Source organism: Xenopus laevis, chromosome 1L, assembly GCF_017654675.1.
Source record: "Xenopus laevis strain J_2021 chromosome 1L, Xenopus_laevis_v10.1, whole genome shotgun sequence".
Classification (NCBI taxonomy): domain Eukaryota; kingdom Metazoa; phylum Chordata; class Amphibia; order Anura; family Pipidae; genus Xenopus; species Xenopus laevis.
This window is the reverse complement of record NC_054371.1, coordinates 206400804-206422249: the sequence shown is the minus strand read 5'-3', so window position 1 is coordinate 206422249 and position 21446 is coordinate 206400804. Positions and strand designations below refer to the sequence as shown.

General features: G+C 39.3%; 2 protein-coding genes across 7 annotated transcripts in view; one reads left to right on the top strand and one right to left on the bottom strand.

Annotated features, from left to right (window-relative positions):
- The window catches only part of ndufaf2.L (NADH:ubiquinone oxidoreductase complex assembly factor 2 L homeolog), a 57561-nt gene extending 38152 nt beyond the window's left edge, over positions 1-19409 (top strand). Inside the window, exons 3-5 of one of the 3 annotated variants that reach the window (XM_041582125.1) lie at positions 2914-2954; positions 15741-16025; positions 19394-19409. In XM_041582125.1, the coding sequence (XP_041438059.1) occupies positions 2914-2954; positions 15741-15995 (296 nt within the window). In that variant the 3' untranslated portion in view covers positions 15996-16025; positions 19394-19409. 3 annotated transcript variants of the gene reach the window in all.
- The window catches only part of smim15.L (small integral membrane protein 15 L homeolog), a 34613-nt gene that overhangs the window by 2434 nt on the left and 10733 nt on the right, over positions 1-21446 (bottom strand). For 2 of the 4 annotated variants that reach the window (XM_018265870.2, XM_041569233.1), the window contains exon 3: positions 18761-19040. The exons of 1 other annotated variant lie outside the window; for it this stretch is intronic. In XM_018265870.2, coding sequence (XP_018121359.1) covers positions 19038-19040 — 3 coding nt within the window. In that variant the 3' untranslated portion in view covers positions 18761-19037. Of the gene's footprint in view, positions 1-18760; positions 19041-20502; positions 21091-21446 lie in introns of those variants that run through there. One more of the 4 variants, XM_041569224.1, reaches the window with a different exon arrangement.

Genomic DNA, 21446 nt, shown 5'->3' with positions numbered 1-21446 from the left:
AAGAACAATGGGAAGGTAACCAGATAGCAGCTCCCTAACACAAGATAACAGCTGACTGGTAGATCTAACAGCACTCAATAGTAAAACCCATGTCTCACTGAGACACATTCAGTTACATTGAGAAGGAAAAACAGCAGCCTGCCAGAAAGCATTTCTCTCCTAAAGTGCGGGCACAAGTCACATGACCATGGGCAGCTGGGAAATTGACAAAATGTCTAGCCCCATGTCAGATTTCAAAATTGAATATAAAAAAATCTGTTTGCTCTTTTGAGAACTGGATTTCAGTGAAGAATTCTGCTGGAGCAGCACTATTAACTGATTCATTTTGAAAAATTGTTTTTTTCCCATGACAGTATCCCTTTAAGTACTAATGAGTCCTAATACTGTATAAGCTCAGTAAGTGACCGCAGCACAGAGCTTGTCCAGTGAATCAGCAGAAATAAAATGGGGAGCTACTGGGGTATCTTCGGAGGCACAAATGATGATGTAATAGGCTCCCTGTTCTGCCTATTTTCATTCTGAAAATTCGATCTGGTTGTCAACCAAAAACCAGAAAGACTAATTTTTTTATTGCAAATATCTCTTATCGGGCCCTTTGTGCCTTCCATCCTATCTTCCAAACTGCTGCTTGGTTGCTAGGTAATTAACAACAGTTCTTTCTTGCAGCACACCACTTACTTATCACTGCAGGGTGCATTCATATCCCAGACAGCTTCCAGGCCAATGATACCTTCCAGGTTTATGTGTAGGGAAGAAGCACACCAACTTATTCTGCCAAATGCCTTTATCACATTTTATTGCAGAAGTTGAAGCACAAGCTTTTGGGGACCAATCCCATCCTCACCTGAGGGAGCCCCTTCCCTTGACCCATGTCTTGTACTGCCCCAACAAGCCACAGTTCTATATCATCTGAGCATCAGAGTTAGGAATGGAGCTCAACCAACAATAACACTGAAAAAGGAAAACTTAAGTATTCCAGAAGTTCGGTCCTGTAGCCGTTCTATTCCGTTCCCTAACCGGTATAAATCTTACAAATCCAAACTGTGTAAAACAGTGCTTCACAAGGAAGCCCAGGAAAAGACCACAAGAAAAAGTGAAAAATGTTCCAAAATATAGTGTAGTATATTTTGTATATATTTGCCACCTCCAGAGTGACGAAACGCATCAGGCGGGGCTTAGTGACGTCAGCCAGGGTGCGCCCGGAAAGAAACACTCTGTGAGGAAAGAAATAAGCCGGCTTGAGTAATTGGACTCCGAACACAGCGTACCAGGTATACGCAATTGAACCTGGAAAGGATTGTAAAGCGCCGTTCTGCTTTGTTTTATCAAATCCGGACTGGGATTTGGACAAAAGCATGGTGGTGGATTAAGAAATTAAGAAAAACGTGTAACCATGATCTGCTGAATGAAGGAGTGGGTTTCACGTGTTATTGAATATCATAGAGTGTTCACACAGAGGGGTGGCGATTATATACAAAATATACTACACTATATTTTGGAACATTTTTTACTTCAACCAACAATAAGTCAGTGGGCTTCCAGAACAATTTTTGACTGTTTCTAGTTGTGTTTTATGAGGTTGTCCATTAAATTCTGTTCATTTGTATTTATTAAAGCTTACCGTACATAACTTGGTACCAGGTATGGGATCCATTATCCAAAAAGCTCAGATTAATGGGAAGGACATCTGACATTGACTCCAATTTGATAAAATAATTAATCAATTTTTCTCTGTAATAATAAAACAGTACCTTGCACTTGTTCCCAACTAAGATATAATTAATATAATTGGGATTAATTTTAGTAGAGTAGGGGTAGATTTATTAGTGTTCGAGCAGTGTTTTCCACAAAAATTCCAGTTTTTTTCAAAAACCCACAGATTTTTCGAGATTTATTATAACCACGAAGCTGGAAATAGCTAGAATCCCAAATTACACCATCTAAAACCTTTCACGGTCATGTAGGAGTCAATGGCAGAGGTCCCTTTAACCATTTAAAGATGTTAATAGCCTTCATGATGTGTGAGGTTTTTTTGGAGGGGTTTGCCCAAAAACTCGTCCAGTTCAAGCGATTTGAGGTTTTTCCTGATGCAAACCCAATTAATTTTGAGTTTTTGGGTTGTTAACCCTGAACTCGCTGATTCGAATATTTACCATTCGAAAGTTGTGAGTTCATTTGAGTATAGAAAACTCTTTAATTTCGACCGTTGATAAATAACCTCCTTAAGGTATGGAGATCCAAATTTACGATAAGACCCCTTATCTGAAAAACCAAGATCCCGAGCATTCTGGATAACAGGTCCCAAACCTGTATGCCCCTAATGTAGCAACCTATGGGGAGTTCTCTGACTATATATATAACAAACAAAATATATATATATATATATATATATATATATATTTTGTTGGGAGTAGGTCATTGAAAAACATTGTGTGCTTTTGCCCCAGTACCTTTAGAATGTTTTTGTACATTCTGCTGTATAAATCCCTTTTCGAATCCCTGCTTTTGTAGCTCAGTAGAATGAGCACTGGTTCCTACTGAGCCAAAGCATTGGAATGCTTCCAGTCTCTGCATGGAGATCGGCTAATTCCTTGTATATGATTTATATTGTTCGTTAGTCTCTGAAAGCACACTAGTAAATAACAATCAGGTAATGGGAGCTATTAGGGAAGGTTTTTAGATACTACTGGGAATTTCCCAGACAGGGATAAACATTTTTTAAAGATGTTAAAAATTCATTAATGGACCATTTGTATAAGGTGGAAACTATAAAATCTTCAGAGAATTATTGTGTTTGTGCTTGAAGATGCACGCAGCTCTAAAAGTTGTGTTTGTGTTTGGCACATTTCCCTGCCACCCTCGCTCTCCTCCTTTGGCTTCTTTCTGCTTATCATGGCTTCTTTTCTCTTGCAGCCTGGATCAGAGGCAAGCGGAAAAATCCTCCGACAATCGAGGTGAGGAGAATAACGTGAATACCAAATATCCAGTTTCATTATATTCCTTTTATTAGAAGCTGAACAATGTTCAGATGTCATTCCAGTGATATTTTCTAATTAAGACTGTTATTTCCTGGGAAGGAGGAGAGAAATCACAGGATAGTACATCAAGAGTGGTTTATCAAAATGGGAAACTTGCATTTCATTATTTGTTTCTTTCTTTCATGTTCTACCAGTAAGACTATATTTAATCTCTGCTTCTTGGCTCATCCTGACAATTAGTATTTTGATCACTAATTCCTGAGTATCTAGTCCTACCTAATTAAAAGTATTCTGTCAAGAGAAAACCTGTTTTTTATAAAATGCATTAGTTAGTAGCACTCCTTCAGCAGCATCGTGCATTGAAATTTTTTCAAAAGACTAAACTGATTTTTTTATATTTAATTTTGAAATCTGATATGGGGCTAGACATGCTGCCAGATTCTGAGCTGCCTCAAGTAAGGTTGCCACCGAGCCGGTTTTTCTCTGGCCTAGCTGGTAAAATACAAGCTAGGCCCAGAGTCGGTATTGATAGTTTACTGGCTATGTACTTGCCGGTAAATTTGCAAACCTTAATTGTTCCATCTCCGGCCTGCCTCTTATCCGCCTCAATTCTGCTCTCTACTCCCCTGCCCATTACCTCTTTCAACCACTTTTTTCCCCAATTCTTCCTCCCCTTTGGCCGCCAGCATCCCAGATCTGTCCCCAAGTCATGCCTGACACGTTTCCACGCCTGACGCGTTGCCACCGAGCCGGTTTTTCACTGGCCTAGCCGGTAAAATACCAGCCAGGCCCGGAGCTGGTATTGATAGTTTACTGGCTATGTACTTGCCGGTAAATTTGCAAACCGTAATTGTTCCATCTCCGGCCTGCCTCTTATCCGCCTCAATTCCGCTCTCTACTCCCCCGCCCATTACCTCTTTCAACCACTTTTTTCCCCAATTCTTCCTCCCCTTTGGCCGCCAGCATCCCAGCTCTGGTCGTGTCATAACCCACCCTTCACTTCATGGGCTGGTAAGGTGGCAACCCTATATAGGAAAACAAAATGTTGGAGCAAGGCACTCAAATAGATCACCCATGGATCAGATAAAGTTTAAGTAAAAAATAACATTTTATTTGTATAAACAACTCATGCCTGATGCGTTTTGTGACTAAGGACACGAAGCGCGTCAGGCATGAGTTGTTTATACAAATAAAATTTTATTTTTTTTACTTAAAATTTATCTGATCCATGGGTGATCTATTTGAGTGCCTTGCTCCAACATTTTGTTTTCCTATATGTGGTTTGTCCTCTCCCTTGGGCTGGGGGCCTGGGGCAGGAGCACCTGGGCCACCTATTCTATTTGGTGAGCTGATCCTAGGGTTGCCACCTTTATTAAAAAATGTTACCGGCCAGTGGGGGGCGGGCACCAAAAGGGGGTGGTCCGTGATGCTAAAAGGGGGTGGAGCTACGCAGGGTGCCACTAAAGGGGCGGAGCTACACTGCATGCCACAAAAGGGGCGGAGCAACATCGCACAGCGCTGGAAAAAAGGTAAGTTATTTTCGAATTGGGGGCAGGCCAGGGGCTTTTTTTAAAGGGTATTTCAAACTACGGACAATTGCATTGCCGGTAAATTTGCAATACCGGCCCCGGCCTTGGCAGGTGTTTTACCAGCTAGGCCGGTAAAATACCGGCCGGGTGGCAACTCTAGCTGATCCACTTACGACATTTGATGCTTATACACATATGTATGTTTTGCAAGGTGGCAACCCTAGCCAGGCATGTGACTTGTGCTCTGATAAACTTCACTCACTCATTACTGCAGTATTGCAAGTTGGAGCAATATCACCCTCCTCCCTTCCCCCCAGCAGCCCTACAGCAAAATAATGGGAAGGTAACCACATAACAGCTTCCTGACACCTGCATTCATGCCTTTAAAGGAGCAGCAAACCCAAAAGTTAAAAACCCATCCCTACATAGACCCCTCCCCTTCCTCCCCCCTGCCTGTGTTACCCCGGGCAAATGCCCCTAACTTTTTACTTACCCCTCCCGTCCCTAATTCACATATGCAAATTCGAATTTGGTTCAGCCAGGCAGAAGGATTCGGCCGAATCCTGCTGAAAAAAGCCGAATTCTGGCCGATTCTGAACAGATTCCTGGATTCGGTGCATCGCTAACAGGCTGTGTTTTAGTGCAGTGTGACATTAGCCTAAGTGTGGAGGGGGTCTAATTATTTGGCCGCCCCCCAGTGATTTTAAATTTTTTGTCTTTGGATGCATATTGGCTTAAACTTACACTCTCGTTAAATATACAAAAAAGTGGTTTTGGGCGGGGTTCCCTTTAAAGCCTTTTCATTTTTTTTAAATACGATATATTACGTTTCTCGTTCGCCCGTTATTTTCAATCGTATAAATCCCTTTGGCAGATTTTGGGTTTCCAACAGAAATGTGTTTTTTTTCCTCCTCTGTCCCTGTTCCTTTTCTTTTGCACAACAAACTCTATAAGCAAAACGGCACAATTCGTCAGGAGGTGAAATGTTAAATAAAGAAATCCTCTTTGTGTGACAGTGCTGTCTCCCATTATCCCCGTAACTACTGTTGTGACAGAACCTGCTTTAAGCACAAGAAAAAAATGTGCTTAGGATAATGAAGAAAAAGTTTAAGTAACTATTATCCCCACCTAAAGGAGGAAAATTGCAGAATAATTGGAAGAAATGCTCCAGATCAGTCGTACTCTTAAAAAATGGTAATGTGTCATGCACTTATTGTGCTGATTTTTTCCCCCCCTTTTAAATGTAAAAAGGCGAGTTAAGTTGAAAAGCTGCGATCCCCAAGGCTGTAAGAGTTTACACTTACATGTGCTAGAATATTTATGTGCTGCTGAGCTAGATACATTTCAATGCAGGATGTGGACAATTTGCAAAATTTCTCAATCCCTTTGTGATTCATACTGCACACAGCACACAAAAAAATACATATTAATGGTTTAAAAGCTGCAGCCTGCAACTGAATTTGAAGTGCGATTCCGAAAGCAATTAAACACAGGAACACGATTACTTAAATTATACAAGTCGCCGAAAGTGTGTATTCGCTCGAACTGCCAACCTCTGCAAAAGGCTTTCCGTCTATAACAAACTGAATACCAAGGTGCTACAAGTATAAATGAGCAATTACCAAACTGGTAAAAATAAATATGCCTCCCTATTTGACATGAGCTCATTTGTTGGGTTCCAATTGAGGTGTGATATAATTCTGACACTCAAAGTCCCTTCGCTTTCCATAGTGGGTGGTGCTCTGGAAAGCAGAACTTGGACTTCCAGAAACAAACACTTCTCAATGGAACATGGTGAGGGAGGGGTTACATTACACTGTGAGCCTAAGGTGGGTGGGGAACTGGTCCCAGTGAGAACAGACAGAATATCATGGTTTCCATTCAATCTGTGGAATCAAGTGTCAGTGTAAAAGTTCAGATTGTGTTTATGTCTGTGTAAACTTCACATAGTGTCTATGTACCTTTACTACATAAGCTCAACTGAATGAGCTCTTGTCAGAAAGGGAGTATATTTTCTATTTAATGTACCCCATATTGGGAAATGTTAAGATAAGTTTACAAGCATTTTTATGAGCATATAATGCATAAAGGTGGCCATAGACACACCGATAATAATGTACGAAATGTGCGATAATCGGTGTGTATATGGCGGGAGACGAGCCGACTAATATCGGCAGAAGACTCGGATATCGATCAGCTCATTGATCAGCTGCCCGGAAAATTTTGATCGGGTGAAGCAGAACATCGGCCATTGTTAGTGCTGAATCGTCAGATACAGGTAGAATTCTATCGTTTCTACCTGTATATTAGACAATTCAGCTCTACACCTCTGTATTGAAACAAACAATCTTTTTTGGAAATTTCTTTTCCAGGAAAGATCGCAATTGTAACATCTACGGCCACCTTAAGGCTGGAGGGCAAATGCTTTGATACAGGTCATGGAACCTTATCTTTATTGGGCTGGTTCACCTATTAGAAAATGGTTGTCTGGCTTCTGCATAATTATATAAATAGTTATAAGCTGTATTTTATTCATTTTCTAATGAATTACTTTAAAAAGTGTAGCTACATGCTTTCTAGTTATCTTTCTAATGTTCCACGTATGAAAACTGATTAAAAAAAAAAAAACAGTTTAAAGCAACAGTAACACCAAAAACTGAAAGTGTTTTAAAGTAATGAAAATATCATGTAGTGTTGCCCTGCACTGGTAAAATTGATGCGTTTGCTTCAGAAACACTACTATAGTTCATATAAACAATCTGCTGTGTAGCAATGGCGGAAATTGAAAAAGGCTATATGGCACAGGTTAAATAATGGATAACAGATAACATTATGTACTACAGAGCTTATCTGCTGTGTAACCTAAACCTTTTTCTACTTTGAATGTCTGCCCCCATTGCTATTTATATGAACTATAGTAGTGTTTCTGAAACAAACACATCAGTTTTACCAGTGCAGGGCAACACTGCATTATATTTTTATTACTTTAAAACAATTTCATTTTTTGATTTTACTGGTCTTTTAACAGTCTATTCCCTGTCACAGTAAGGGCAACTGAGCCATGTTATATGCCTCAAATGATAATGCCCATTCTCTGCAATGTTTTACTACTCTTTCTATGTATTCAGGCCCTCTCCTATTTATATTCCAGTTATTCAAATCAATGCATGGTTGCTAGGGTAATGTGCACCCTAGCAACCATAGTTGCTGAAAGTGGAGAGCTGCTGAATAAAAATGTAAATAACTCAAAAACCACAATTAATATATAATGAAAACCAACTGCAAATGATCTCAGAATCTCACTTTCTACATCATACTAAAAGTTAATTTAAAGGTGAACACCCCCTTTAAATGGTAAGTTTACAATCCAATGTAGCCGACTTATGCTTCCTATAGGGCAATATACCCGCTGATATTGTTTAGGGTAGCTTTGGAATCTTTGGAAATATGTCTGTAATATTCCATTACTGGACTTTTCAGCTGGCCACACCCTCAAAGACATTCAACAAAAATCGGAATAAATCTAATGTAGGACTCCAATCCTAGAAAGCCAAAATGGATATATTCGAAGGCATTGTCATTGATTTGTTTGCCTGAACTGGTAATGGATCTGTTTGGGTTCCAATTGCAGGATCTTCCCACATGTGACCAGTTTTACCCCCATCTTATTATTTATTACCAGCTCTTCTGGTGGTTTCAGTTAACATGCTTTTATTTTCCCTACTCACTTTTTAATATGTTTTCTCTGTTTCCCTGGCCTTTCTGAAAAGCAGAACGGGCTAATTGTGATCATCAAACAAGTACAGAACGCATGTAGAATATTCACTCATAATAACTCTGTCTTTCCTGAGCTCCCATCAAGCCATAATAATAAGAAAAGGGTAATTAAGGATGGAAATGATCCACTGTATTATCTAGTTCCTTGCATCAAACAAAGTGCAGCACATAACAGAAGCCAACTGTTCATCCTGCATATGCCAGGATACTTTGATGCTAATGCCAAAAAATTAAACTGCAGTCGAGTTCAATATTGCTGGCACATTAGTATCCTTGTACAAATAATATCTAGTCTGTGTCAGATGATATTGTGCCCAGCTGTACTGATGCAGAGTCACTTCTAAAGATGGAGAGAAATTTGGGATAATTACTTGTCACAGTGCATTGTGTTTTCCTTCTGTCCACTATAACATAAATCTATTTCTGATTATGCATGCTGTATAAAAGTGCTTAAGGCAGGGATGTCAAACTCTGGGCTCTAGAAACTGCAAACCCAAATTAGCTGGAGGTCTGCCTGTGTGAAGCCAATCATCTAGTGCCTAGAAATACCAGCAATTTAAAGATACCTTATATTGACCAGTCATTTATTCCCATAACAACGCATGCGATATATGCCTGCTAAGTAAAAACAATGTTACTCCAGTGCCTAGCTAAGCAAATGTTCTACCATCTTTCAAGATAATTTGGCAGATGGATGGACTGGTTCATTGTAGTCTATGAATTATTTTTTACTATGCAGAATACACTATACTGATTTTGCTGAGCATGTAGAGAAAAAAATATGTGAATCCAAACTATATGTATGTATATATATATATATATATATATATATATATATATATATATGTATATATGTATATATATATATATATATGTGTGTATGTGTGTATATATATATATATATATATATGTATATATATGTGTGTATATATATATATACATATATATATATATGTGTGTGTGTGTGTGTATGTATATATATATATATATATATATATATATATATATATATATATATATATATATATATATATAATCATGTACCAGTGGAAGACAAACTACTGTCTTATTGCAGTGTTAAATGTGAACTAAACCTTAAAAAATATGGCTATAAATGCCCTATTTCATATATATTCAACTTATTGAACCTGCCTAAAGCTTTAGTATCTCTATAGCAGTAATGATCCAGGCCTTCAGAGTTGAACAGGAGTTTCCCATTTTGGATTTTGTTAGGAGTGTTAGTGGCACTGCACATGCTCAGTGTTCACATATATATATCGTATATTAAGAAGATGGGGAGCTACTGGGGCATCTTTGGAGACACAGATTACTGCTAAAGGGCTGTGGGTGCCTTGGGCTGGTACAGAAACCCAAAATATAATGTACAACATTTCTGACCTACTTATTTACTTAGGCTTTAATACTCATTTATTTAAAATAACCTGAAATTTATATTTTGAAGAAATTTATATATTCTCTGCGAGTCTCTTCTAAATTTCTTATCTTATGTAATACTGTCTATATTTTATTCCTTTTAAAGTTTTACAAAACTTGTTTCTGTCCCCGCCCACTTTTGATGACGTCACTTCTGGTTTGCAGCACTATCACTTCCTGTTTGATAGTGGTCGGCGGGTTGTGGATAAGGCGTGTAGCGGATCAAAGTGGGTAAATATGCAGGTCGGGTCTGGGTCTTAGAAATTGGTTCCGCGCAGGACTCTAAAGGTGGCCATACATGGAGAGATCCACTTGTTTGGCGATGCGCCAAATGAGCAGATCTCTCCCTGATATGCCCACCTTGAGGTGGGCAATATCGGGCTGATCCAATCGTGGGCCCTAGGGTCCAACGATCGGATCCTAACGAATAGTAACGGGCAGTGAGATCGCGGGACCACATCAACGAACAGATGCGGCCGCGATCCAACAGGATTTTTAGTCCCATTTGATCGAGATCTGACCAACTTTCGGCCAGATCTGGATCGGGGAAGCCTGTCGGAGGGGCCCCATACACGGGCCAATAAGCTGCCGACTCGGTCTGTCGACAGCTTTTATCGGCCCGTGTATGGCCATTTTAACTCAGGGATTCTGCTCAGCATGAAATAATGTATCAACTAAATGTACCAATTTAGAGCATGAAGACTTAAGAAGGTGAAAAATGAAACGTTAAACTTCAATATTAGAAAGCTGGTCACAAATAGAAAGCAATTGAAAAACGTCTTTATTTCTAGTTAACTCTGGAAATAATGAAACTGAAAAAGTGTTGGAAGAAGAACAGCCCCTGTAAATACTGCGTATGAGCTCCACTCACTACAGACAATACTAGTAGCAAATCTACTGGTTGGAAAGAAGCGATGAACAGACAAATCAGCATTTGCACTATTACAAATATTGACCAGACTAAAGAAATGTAGAACAATGAGTGCCTGGAAAAGTTCATCATGCATTTGTAACAGTGTACGCTGCAGTATAACGGGCTTCCTAGGGTCCCATTATTAAAATACTTTGTGAAATAAAAAGCAGTGATTATGACATATAAGGTGACCAGGTGAGTCCATTGGAAGACTTAAATAAGATTCCTTTCCTAGGACTGAAAGCTGCTGCAAGAATGGACTAGCGATTAATCTGGGTGTATATATAATGGCTATACTGACCATTAATCCAAACATCTAAATAATATTATTTTATAGCTATATACAAACCACATGAGCTAAGTAGGGTTTCCTCTAGTTTACATGCATACTATGGGGCAGATTTACATAGGGTCGAATATCGAGGGTTAATTAACCCTCGATATTCGACTGGCGAATGTAAATCCTTCGAATATCGAGGTCGAAGGATTTAGCGCCATTCCTACGATCGAAGGAATAATCGTTCGATCGAACGATTAAATCCTTCGAATCGAAGGATTTTAATCCATCGATCGAAGGATTTTCCTTCGATCAGAAAATGCTTAGGAAGCCTATGGGGCCTATGGTAGCCCATTCGATGGTCGAAGTAGCCATATTCGACCATTCGAAATATTTTTTCTTCTATTGCTTCACTCGAGCTATATGTCTCCATTTTCCTGCGGGTATGTCAGCAAATGCTTCTCGTGAGACCCTGACAATATGAAAAGAGTCACGTTTAAGGCCAGTCCGTAGGTGATATTTTCTAGGCTGTTTTTCCCCTTCTGTTTATTGACTGGTACTGAAATACACCGTCTATAAGCAACTCCATATGTAGCCTGATATTCCCCTAGTTGTTTGTAGCAGCAGAGGGAGTCCTACACCAACATTTATCTAGAGAATGGAACAGCCCACCAGTACAATCTATATATCGAGTAGGCTGAAGAGATAAATACAACACATACATTCCATTCCCTCTATGAAAAGACCGCAGCAAGTTATCTGTGTTTGCTTCTAAAGCAGATTTAATATTATTTGTAATTAAATTAATTAAAACTATCCGGCTAATGTCTTCTGCATATTCTACAGTTTCTATTATATTATCTGAATGCTTTGCTCAATATTACACAAATTAAAGGAACAGTAACGCCAAAAACCCAAAGTGTGTGAAAGTAATTAAAATATAATGTACAGTTGCTCTGCACTTGTAAAACGCCCCTTTTCCACCCAGGTGATGGGAGGATTAAACCAGGGTGACTTCCAAAAATACTGATGAGTTCATATGTCTGCCAATAGAAGGCTTTCCAATGGAGAATATAAAACTATATAGGGAATAAGTGACCCCTATTGTAAAATATAAGGATATTGGAAGTCACTGAGGAGGCATGAAGCAGAAGCTTAGTGTTTTTATACAGGTCATGGAACTCCAAGGTGACTCCTAATATCCTCATATTTTACAATAGCAAGTACATTATATATTATAAATGCAAGTTTAAGTAAATCATGTGATACAGACGAAATCACTTACAACTGATTGTAGCAAACATCGTTTATAAAGATATAATACACAAAAGCCATGAATATATTGTAAATGATATCCTTATAAACGGTGACTAGTGATGTCATCAGTTATAAACTGTGAGTAGTGATGTCATTTTTGTCACATGACTCACTAAAACTTGTGTATTCTAAGAAATAAAGTACTCCTTGTTGGAAAATATGAGGATACCTCGGAGTGGTCATGGAACTCCTATGTGACTTATAATATCCTTATTATTTTACAATAGGGGGTACTTTATTCACTATATAAAACACAAAAAGCATGAATAGCTTGATATCCTTATAAACGGTAGTAATCGAGTAGTGATGTAATTTTTGTCACATTTGTGTATTATAATAAATAAAGTCCCCCTGTTGCAAAATATGAAGATATTAGAAGTTACCTCGGAGTTCCATGACCTGTATAAAAACACTCGGCCTTCCGCCTCGTGTTTTTATATGGTCATGAAACTCCTCGTAACTTATAATATCCTTATAATTAACAAGAGGGGGTACTTTATTCACTATATCATTACCAGGATATTCATGGCTCTTGTGTATTATACATGAATATAACGGCTATTTTACACTATTCTGAGTTTCCTTAATGATTTATTATCTGCCTCTTTCGATTGGGTTATTAGAAAGTGTAAGTTCCACGCAATTGGAGTTTGTTGAACATTTGTTGCTTATGGAAACCATAGAAATTCAGAAGCAAACTAAACTGCACCCCGGTTGACCATTAAATTGATGGAAAGAGTGTTTGCTTTGGAGCTGAGTTTGAGTAAAACTCGGGTTGATGATTTGGCGAGTGTGTGATTTTAGCTGGAGGGACACAAAGGAAATGCTGCTTTTCCAAACTCATTACTTGGACATCAGGATCAGCTGTGCCAGGTTTAGAAAGATCTGGTGTTGTTTGGCAGACAGGGTCCTCAGAAACTCACGCTTGAAATCCCAGAAGGCCACGTGATTGTCAGTTCTATATAATAGTGCACTGCCTAAATATTATCAGACGCTACTGGCTCTAGTGTTGCAAAGGAAATTGCTAAATACATTGATGGAAAGCTCATTCTTGACACTTTAATGTACCTTGAGACTTAAAGGAGAACCAAAGCTTAACTAAAGAAGTAGCTAGAAATGTTGTACATTGTATTTGGGGCTTCTGTACCAGCCTAAATCAACCACAGCCCTTTAGCAGTAAAGATCTGTGTCTCCAAAGATGCCCCAGTAGCTCCCCATCTTCTTTTCTGCTGATTCACTGCACATGCTCTGTGCTGCTGTCACTTACTGAGCTTAGGGACCCACTCACAATATACAGTACACATAGAATAGAAATATCACAATATAAGGCTGATTAGTAATTAATACAGATAATTACTACATGGCAGCAATGAGGCACAGGGCCCTCTGGGACAAAGGAGCTTGTGCATTAGGTCAACAAATTGAGGAGACCATAAATAAGATGGAGCAATGATAGTTCAACTAAAGGCATTACAGGTATGAAACCTGTTATCCAGAATGCTTGAGACCTGGGATTTTCCTTATAAGGGATCTTTCCATAATTTGGATATTTATTCAAGTCTACTAGAAATTCATGTAAACATTAAATAAACCCAATAGGCTGGTTTTGCTTCCAATAAGGATTAATTATATCCTAGTTGGGATCAAGTACAAGCTACTGTTTTATTACTACAGAGAAAAAGGAAATCATTTTACAAAATCTGGACTATTTGGGATAAAATGGAGTCTATGGGTGATGGCCTTTCCTTCGTTCGGAGCTTTCTGGATAACAGGTTTCCAGACAACAGGTCAAATTTTTTTTTTTAAAAAAAAATAGTTTTGGAATGCTGCTGCACGGCAGAAGGGATACATGCATAAGGGGGAATGTTGCAGCAACTAGAAAGCTGGAATGGGGTTACCCCAAAGTTGAACTACAATGACTGCATTAAGGCTGTCAGAGAATCAGCTGGAGGGACACGTTGGATATTATCATTCTCTGTATCTCTATATATATATATATATATATATATATAGAGAGAGAGAGATGGTATTTGCAAGCATTACAGCAAGAACAGCAGTTACTTCTCTCTTTAATTGAACCATACAGCGATGTTGTGAAATATCAGCGGGGGGAGATGAGATGTATGTCTCTGCTAGGGAACACCCAGGAATGCTTTATAGCTGTTCTGTTTTTTTCAACGCACAGCCAATGGGGAGGGTGGATGCAATGGTAACACTAGTAAATATCACTCAGCTTGGCAAAATAAGGGGAGTTTAATGGAAAACTGACAGTAATCTAGTAGTGGTTCAGAGTATACACTTATTTCTGGTAGAACCCGTGAGACATGGCAGCGTCCCTATGTTATTCTGCACCGTTATCGTTTTCTGCATTGATTTATGGGGAGTGTAATGTCCCTCTGAGCACTGGCTAATTACATCTAAACACATGTAGCCACTTGCTTACTGATACCATGGCCGGACATAGGATTTTGCCTGCGTAAGATACAAGGGGCGGCAGATTGTTGTGCTTCCCAGTCCTGTCTGCAGAGGCCCTTATAGAAGGGGAGCAGGACACATTGGTTACACACATTTGCTCAGCATTCTCCATACGTCTAAGGCAATAAGTCACATGCTCTCTAAACTGCACAGAGAAAGAGTTTAACGCTAAAACTTAAATAAGGAGGAAAAGCTAAAACAAAGTAAGCCTCATCAGAAAGGTCTATATAAATACACCAGTAAACCCTCAAAGTAATGCTGCTCTGAGTCCTCTGTCAAAAGAAACACAGCATTTCTTTCCTTCTATTGTGTACACTTGGGCTTCTGTATCAGACTTCCTGTTTTCAGCTTAAACCTCCAGGGCTTGAGCATGCTCAGTTTGCTCCTTCCCTGCTGTAATCTGAGCCCAGAGCTATAAGTGAGCAGGGAGAGACTCAGGCAGGAAGTGATGTCACAACAAGTTAATATGGCAGCTGCTATCCTAAACAAACAGAGAGAGTTTCTAGAGCTGTTTACTCAGGTACAGTAAATCATTCTGCAGAATAAATATAGTGTTATAGTTTGCACTATTGTCGCTAATCTATTGGCAATAAACTGCTTCAGTAGCTTTTCTTCTCTTTTAACAAAGAAAGAGCTAAACATGTATATTTTGGGCTTCTGTACCCGCCCAAGGCAACCACAGTCCCTTTGTAACCTGCTCTGCTAGTCTCCAGACTCCCTGACCGGCGGGTTCAGGTAGAGGCGCCTACAGCGCACTCTCTTCTGGAACTTGGGCGCCCGGTCTCAGCACAGGCGAAAACAGAGATAAAAGATGGTGAGCTCCTGTGGACAAGTTTGAAGGCCTGAATCATCATCACGGTTATAGGGCTGTTGAAGCTCATTGCTGGTACAGTGTATAGAATACAGCATTTGTAGCCATATTCATTTGTAGGATTTAGCTCTCCTTTAACAAGGTAAAGCGAAAATGTGTTTATAAATATGTGTTTTTGTGGGTGGAAATCTTTGTCAGGCTGCATTTTTATGAGTCTTATTGTTTTCAGGAAATACTTCAAAATGAAAAATCAAGAGAAGAGATAAAAACCAAGGCAGAAGAAGCTTTGGAGAGGGACACATTAAATCTCGCAGCAGGACACAGAGACGGGCTCGTTGCTCAGCCAGGCAAGACTCAGATTAAAGGACATGCCTCCGCCACGCTGTTTGGGAAGCAAGTGCCCTCGGAGGAGCCATCCAGCACTGCTAACACCTTTCAACCGGGATCCTGGGCCGCACCGGCAGCTGCAGACCAAAAGAAGTGATCCATTTAGAGGGGTTGTTCACCTTTAAAATAACAATAATAATAATAATAATAGCATGATGCAGAGAGTGATATTCTGAGACTATTTGCACTTGGTTCTCATTTTTATTATTTAGCTTTTTATTCAGCGGATCTCCAGTTTGTAATTTCAACTGTCTGGTTGCTAGGGTCCAAATTACTCTAGCAACCCTGCATTGATTTGAATAAGAGACTGGGATATGAATAGGCGAGGCCTGAATAGAAAGATAATATAAAGAAGCAATAACGATACATTTGCCTTAGAGAGCATTTGTTTTTTAGATGGGGGTCAGTGACCCTCACTTGAAAGCTGGAAAGAGACAGAAGAAAAAGGCAAATTATTGAAAAAGGATTAAAATGAAAACATGAAGGCCAATTGAAAGGTTGCTTAGAATTCTATAACATACTTAAAGGTGAGCCACCCCTTTAATACATAAAAACACTTTTCTAGGTGTGTGTGTGTGAGAAATAAAATGTGTTATTGTTGATCTTGTCCTTAATGTTTTCTGTCATGTTTATTTAGATAAATACTTTTCTCATCCAGTATTCAGTCCTCTATCTGCAAGAGGGATCAGTGAGCTTAGGTTAGTGAGTGAAGGGAAGTCTCTAACTGGGATGTGTCAGTGAATTGGGCTTGTGCTGAACATACATTGTGCCTGTTGTTTTAATTAACAAATATATAGGTTTATTATTATTTCTTGCAGCGAACAGGGTAAACACAAATTTCCACTACTGAATGGTGGGAGGAGGAGAAGGTGGTTAAGTTAACCAATCCACAGAAAAGCCCTCAATACAATGTGTGACTCTTTATCTCCAAGTCTGACACAGACTTTAGCTGGGAGGGGGTTGTTTATACAGAGGAAGTACAGGTAAAAACAAAACAATGCTCTGTTAGTCATTTATAACAGAAATAGTAGGAAAATCAGATCACATTTTTACGAAAAGTCCAATTTATTGCGGTAATATCAAAGGGCAAGTCAACCGCAGAATAAAATAAAGAAAATATAATTCTAAGCACTTTCCAATAAACATTTATAAAAAAAAAAAGTCAGTGCTTCAGTTATTTGTAAAAACAATTGCTATTGAGAGCAACATTTGCTTAACTCCTGGTTGTTACTTTTTTAAACAATGTTGTAAAAGTCTTGGTTCCCCAGCAGAGACAGGTCTGTTAATGAGCTGCCTTGTCTTACATTGTATCAACAGTCTGAGCCACCAGGACAGAGAATAGAAAAGGGACAAACACTGATTTCAATAGCAATACGGTTGAATTCTCCTTTAAGGAAATCACAATTTTCTGCACACTGATTTTTTTTTTTCTCCCTGTCTCATGATAATTAGCATAAACAAATTAGGGTTGGCATTCGGTTCAAGATTCGCCGCAAATCCCAAAAAAGTTAATTTGGTGCATCCCTTTAGTAAAGAGAAATGGGGTTCTCTTAAAGTAGGACAGGCAGTATAGAAGTGGCTCACCCCGTGGTCCCCCCTGATTTTCATCCCTTTGATGCCATGGCGCTGCCCTCTTGAAATGCAACAGATATTTCCATGAAACAAAGGTGTAAATTCTAGTGGACTACGACTAAACGTTGCACATGAAAGTGGGGCCTGAGCAAAGCCTGGAAATCTGTGCATCAAGGCAGCCAAGCGTGGCCTTCACTTAACCAAGCTGAAGAGACTCCCAATAGTACAGGATTTCAAAAGAAAATGCAGGTCTGTTGTACAACAAAAAATAACTCACAATAGGAATGCGTAAGATAAAAATAGGAATGTTATTTTATATGCGAACACACACACTTTAATAACAGTTGATTCTCATGACCTGGAGTTATCAAAAAATGCTGATATTTAGTATATTCCTGCCGAACGTGCATGTATCAGACACATTTTAGCAATAACTGCATATTAAATGAATAACAACTCAAACTGCTGCTTTTACTGGTTACTCTAGACACACAACTTTCCGTTATCTGGAAACCTATTATCCAGAAAGTTCCAAATTATGGAAAGGCCGTCTCCCATAGACTATTATAATCAAATTTTTTTAAATGATTTCCTTTTTCTCTGTAATAATAAAACAGTAGCTTGTACTTGATCCCAACTAAGATATAATTAATCCTTATTGGAAGCAAAACCAGCCTATTGGGTTTATTTACATGTTTACATGATTTTCTAGTAGACTTAAGGCATGAAGATCCAAATTACGGAAAGATCTGTTATCTGGAAAGCCCCAGGTCCCGAGCATTCTGGATAACAGGTCCCATACGACAAATCTCCTCTTCTTCAGGGCAACTAATCTCCCCGAAATGCCTCCTGCCAGCTACAATGTAAATTGCTGGCGGGATGGTACTCTGAGTGCTTCGTTTTCTGAAGTCGCCCGAATTTCCTTGTGGGGCGACTTCAGAAAACGAAGCACATCGATTACCATCCAGCCGGCATTTAACATTCTGACCGGCATGAGGCAGTTCGGGGAGAATAGTCGCCCCGAAGAAGAGGAGTTTTGTCGCCGGGCTAATAATCTTCACGAATCTTCGTGTGTGTCTCTGCCCTTAGGAGTCTGTTGTAGCTATAACTCGTAACGGTGATGGGTGGAACTCGGCATTTGTGCGGCTAAATAACTTGGCAGTTAAGGAGTTAACTAACCCACAATCAAGAGCACCCCATGGATTTTTTAGTTGGTCGGGTATTTTTTTTTTTTTTTTTATCCATTTAAGAAACAAGTGTTAAAAGCGCTGGATAGAAAGAGCGTCCTTATTTCCATTACAAAAAGGCTTTATTATTATCCCTCTCAGTCTTTCTTTGTCCGCTTGGCCTTAGCGATGTTTTCCTGACGTTTCTGTTTCTTCTTCTGCTCCCGTTCTTTGGCCTCGATCATTTTTGCCATTTTCCACGACAGGACTGCGCTCGCCAGGAACAGCGGGGTGAGGGCCAAGATGACGGTTATAAGAAAACCATACGGGTCCTTGGCAGCCCATTCCACCAAGTATTGCGCCCAGCCCCTCAGTGTATCAATCATGTCTTCAACAGGAGATCACTAGGAAAGACAACACAAACTTCTTCACATATTTGGCACAGGGAGACTTTGTTTTTTTTTTATAGTTAAATTGTATTGAACATTTGATGCAGAATATTGTATTACTGGAACTGATGTTTAATTGCACATCCAGGGAGCTATGCTTCTCAATAACCTCCTATCACTAACCCAGTGTATTTTCTGCACCAGCCAAAAGCCCTTTAGCAGTAAAGATCTGTGTCTCCAAAGATGCCCCAGTAGCTCCCCATCTTCTTTTCTGCTGATTCACTGCACATGCTCTGTGCTGCTGTCACTTACTGAGCTTATGGATCCACACATACGCTCAATATTTAACAGGCGGTTCACTTTTAAGTTAACTTTTAGTATAATGTAGAGAGTGATATTCTGAGACAGTTTACATTTGGTTTTCGTTTTATTATTATTTGTGGTTTTCTAGTTATTCAGCAGCTCACCTGTTTGCAATTTCAGCAATCTGGTTGCTAGGGACCAAATTACCCTAGCAACCATGCAATGGTTTCTGAAATATGAACACGAGAGGCCATTAATAGAAAGATGAGTAATACAAAGTAGCAATAACAATTAGGGGCAGATTTACTTAGGGTCGAATATCGAGGGTTAATTCGACTGCCGCATTGAAATCCTTCAAATATCGAAGTCGAAGGATTTACCGCAATTCGTTCGATCGAACGATTAAATCCTTTGAATCTAAGGATTTTAATCCATCGATCGAACGATTTTTCTTTGACCTAAAAATTGTTCTAAAGCCTATGGGGACCTTCCCCATAGGCTAACATTGACTTCGGTAGCTTTAAGGTGGCGAACTAGGGGGTCGAAGTTTTTTTTTTTTTTTTTAAAGAGACAGTACTTCGACTATCGAATGGTCGAATAGTCGAACGATTTTTAGTTCGATTCGAAGTTGAAGATCGTAGTAGCCCATTCGATGTGGTTGAAGTAGCCAAAAAAAATCATTCGAAGTTTTTTTTTTTATTCTATTCCTTCACTCGAGCTAAGTAAATGGGCCCCTAAATGTGTAGCCTTACAGAGCATGTTTTTTTTATATGAAAACTGGAAAGTGTCAGAAGGCGGCAAATAATTAAAAAACAATTAAAAAAAAAAAATGCATGAAGATCAATGGAAGTTGCTTAGAATTAGCCATTCTACAACATACTAAAAGTTGACTTAAAGGTGGACCACTAACATCAAATTTTTTATGATGGTCTTTATATATAAGCCGGATTCAGATTCGAATCCTTAAAATCATGCGACTTTTCATCACAAAACAAGGAAGTTGAACATTTTTTAGTGCGCGGCTCTCTTTTTCCCTCCCCCTCGCTGATTTGCATATGCAAATTAGGGTTGAGATTCGGTATTTGGCCGAATCTTTCACAAAGGATTCGGGGGTTTGGCTGAATCCAAAAGAGTGGATTCAGTGCATCCCTTATATATCCATATATATATATATATATATATACACACAAACAAACAATATCTCAATCTCCTTGTACATTCTCCTGTAGTAATGTCTCTACCTGGGAATCCAACCGGGGTTTTTCTCAAACACAGAATATTTTCAGCCCAGCCTTAAAACCAATGCCATTATCTGTGCCAGGATAACCATTTAGCAGCTTTATCAGGGCAGGTGTGTTATTTAATGGCGTTTAGTGATACTATAATACTAATACAAAGAGCTTGTTGTAGCTCATTATCACAAATATAATTCTGTCATTTTTTGGGCAGATGGCTGAAACGGACCAGTGTAAAGGGAGAACGACAAACCCAGCACTATGTCTGTATAATAATAAAATATAATAATAAAATCTCGGTTACATTGGAATGTACCTATAGAGTAATTGGAAGTGGTGAGCTGCGATTATTAATATCAGATACTTTGGGCTTCAGGTATTAGGGGGCCTTTGTCCAAGTGAAGTGTTCCACTAGCCATCAGCCTAATTACTTGCCATTCACATTGCCTGTGGGGGAGCCATCAGCCTCCAGCCTCGCATGCAGTTACCATAGAAATGGCACCGTGTGATGTGGGAAGCGGGGAAGTCTTTTCAGCAGAAAAAAGAAAGAAGAATATAAGAAGAATAAGCACGGTACAACAATCAGCGGGAGTAATGGGGTGAAAGCTACAGTGTGATGTAAGGGAATAATCCTGTGCCGTATTCTCCAGGATTGGCTTGATCTCCAGCACAAGAGTCACAAAGGTAATGGATTTACCCCAAGAAACCTCTCTCTCTAATGATGGCTGAATACATTCCAACCATGCCTCTATTACACAAGCAATTTCGGGACCTAATTCAATCAATAAAGGGGATCTATCATCATAAAGTATGTCTGTGAGTTATTTACCTTGGCCATATGTGCCCCCGACAACTGAAACACCGGGAAGAAGAAGGTTTATTG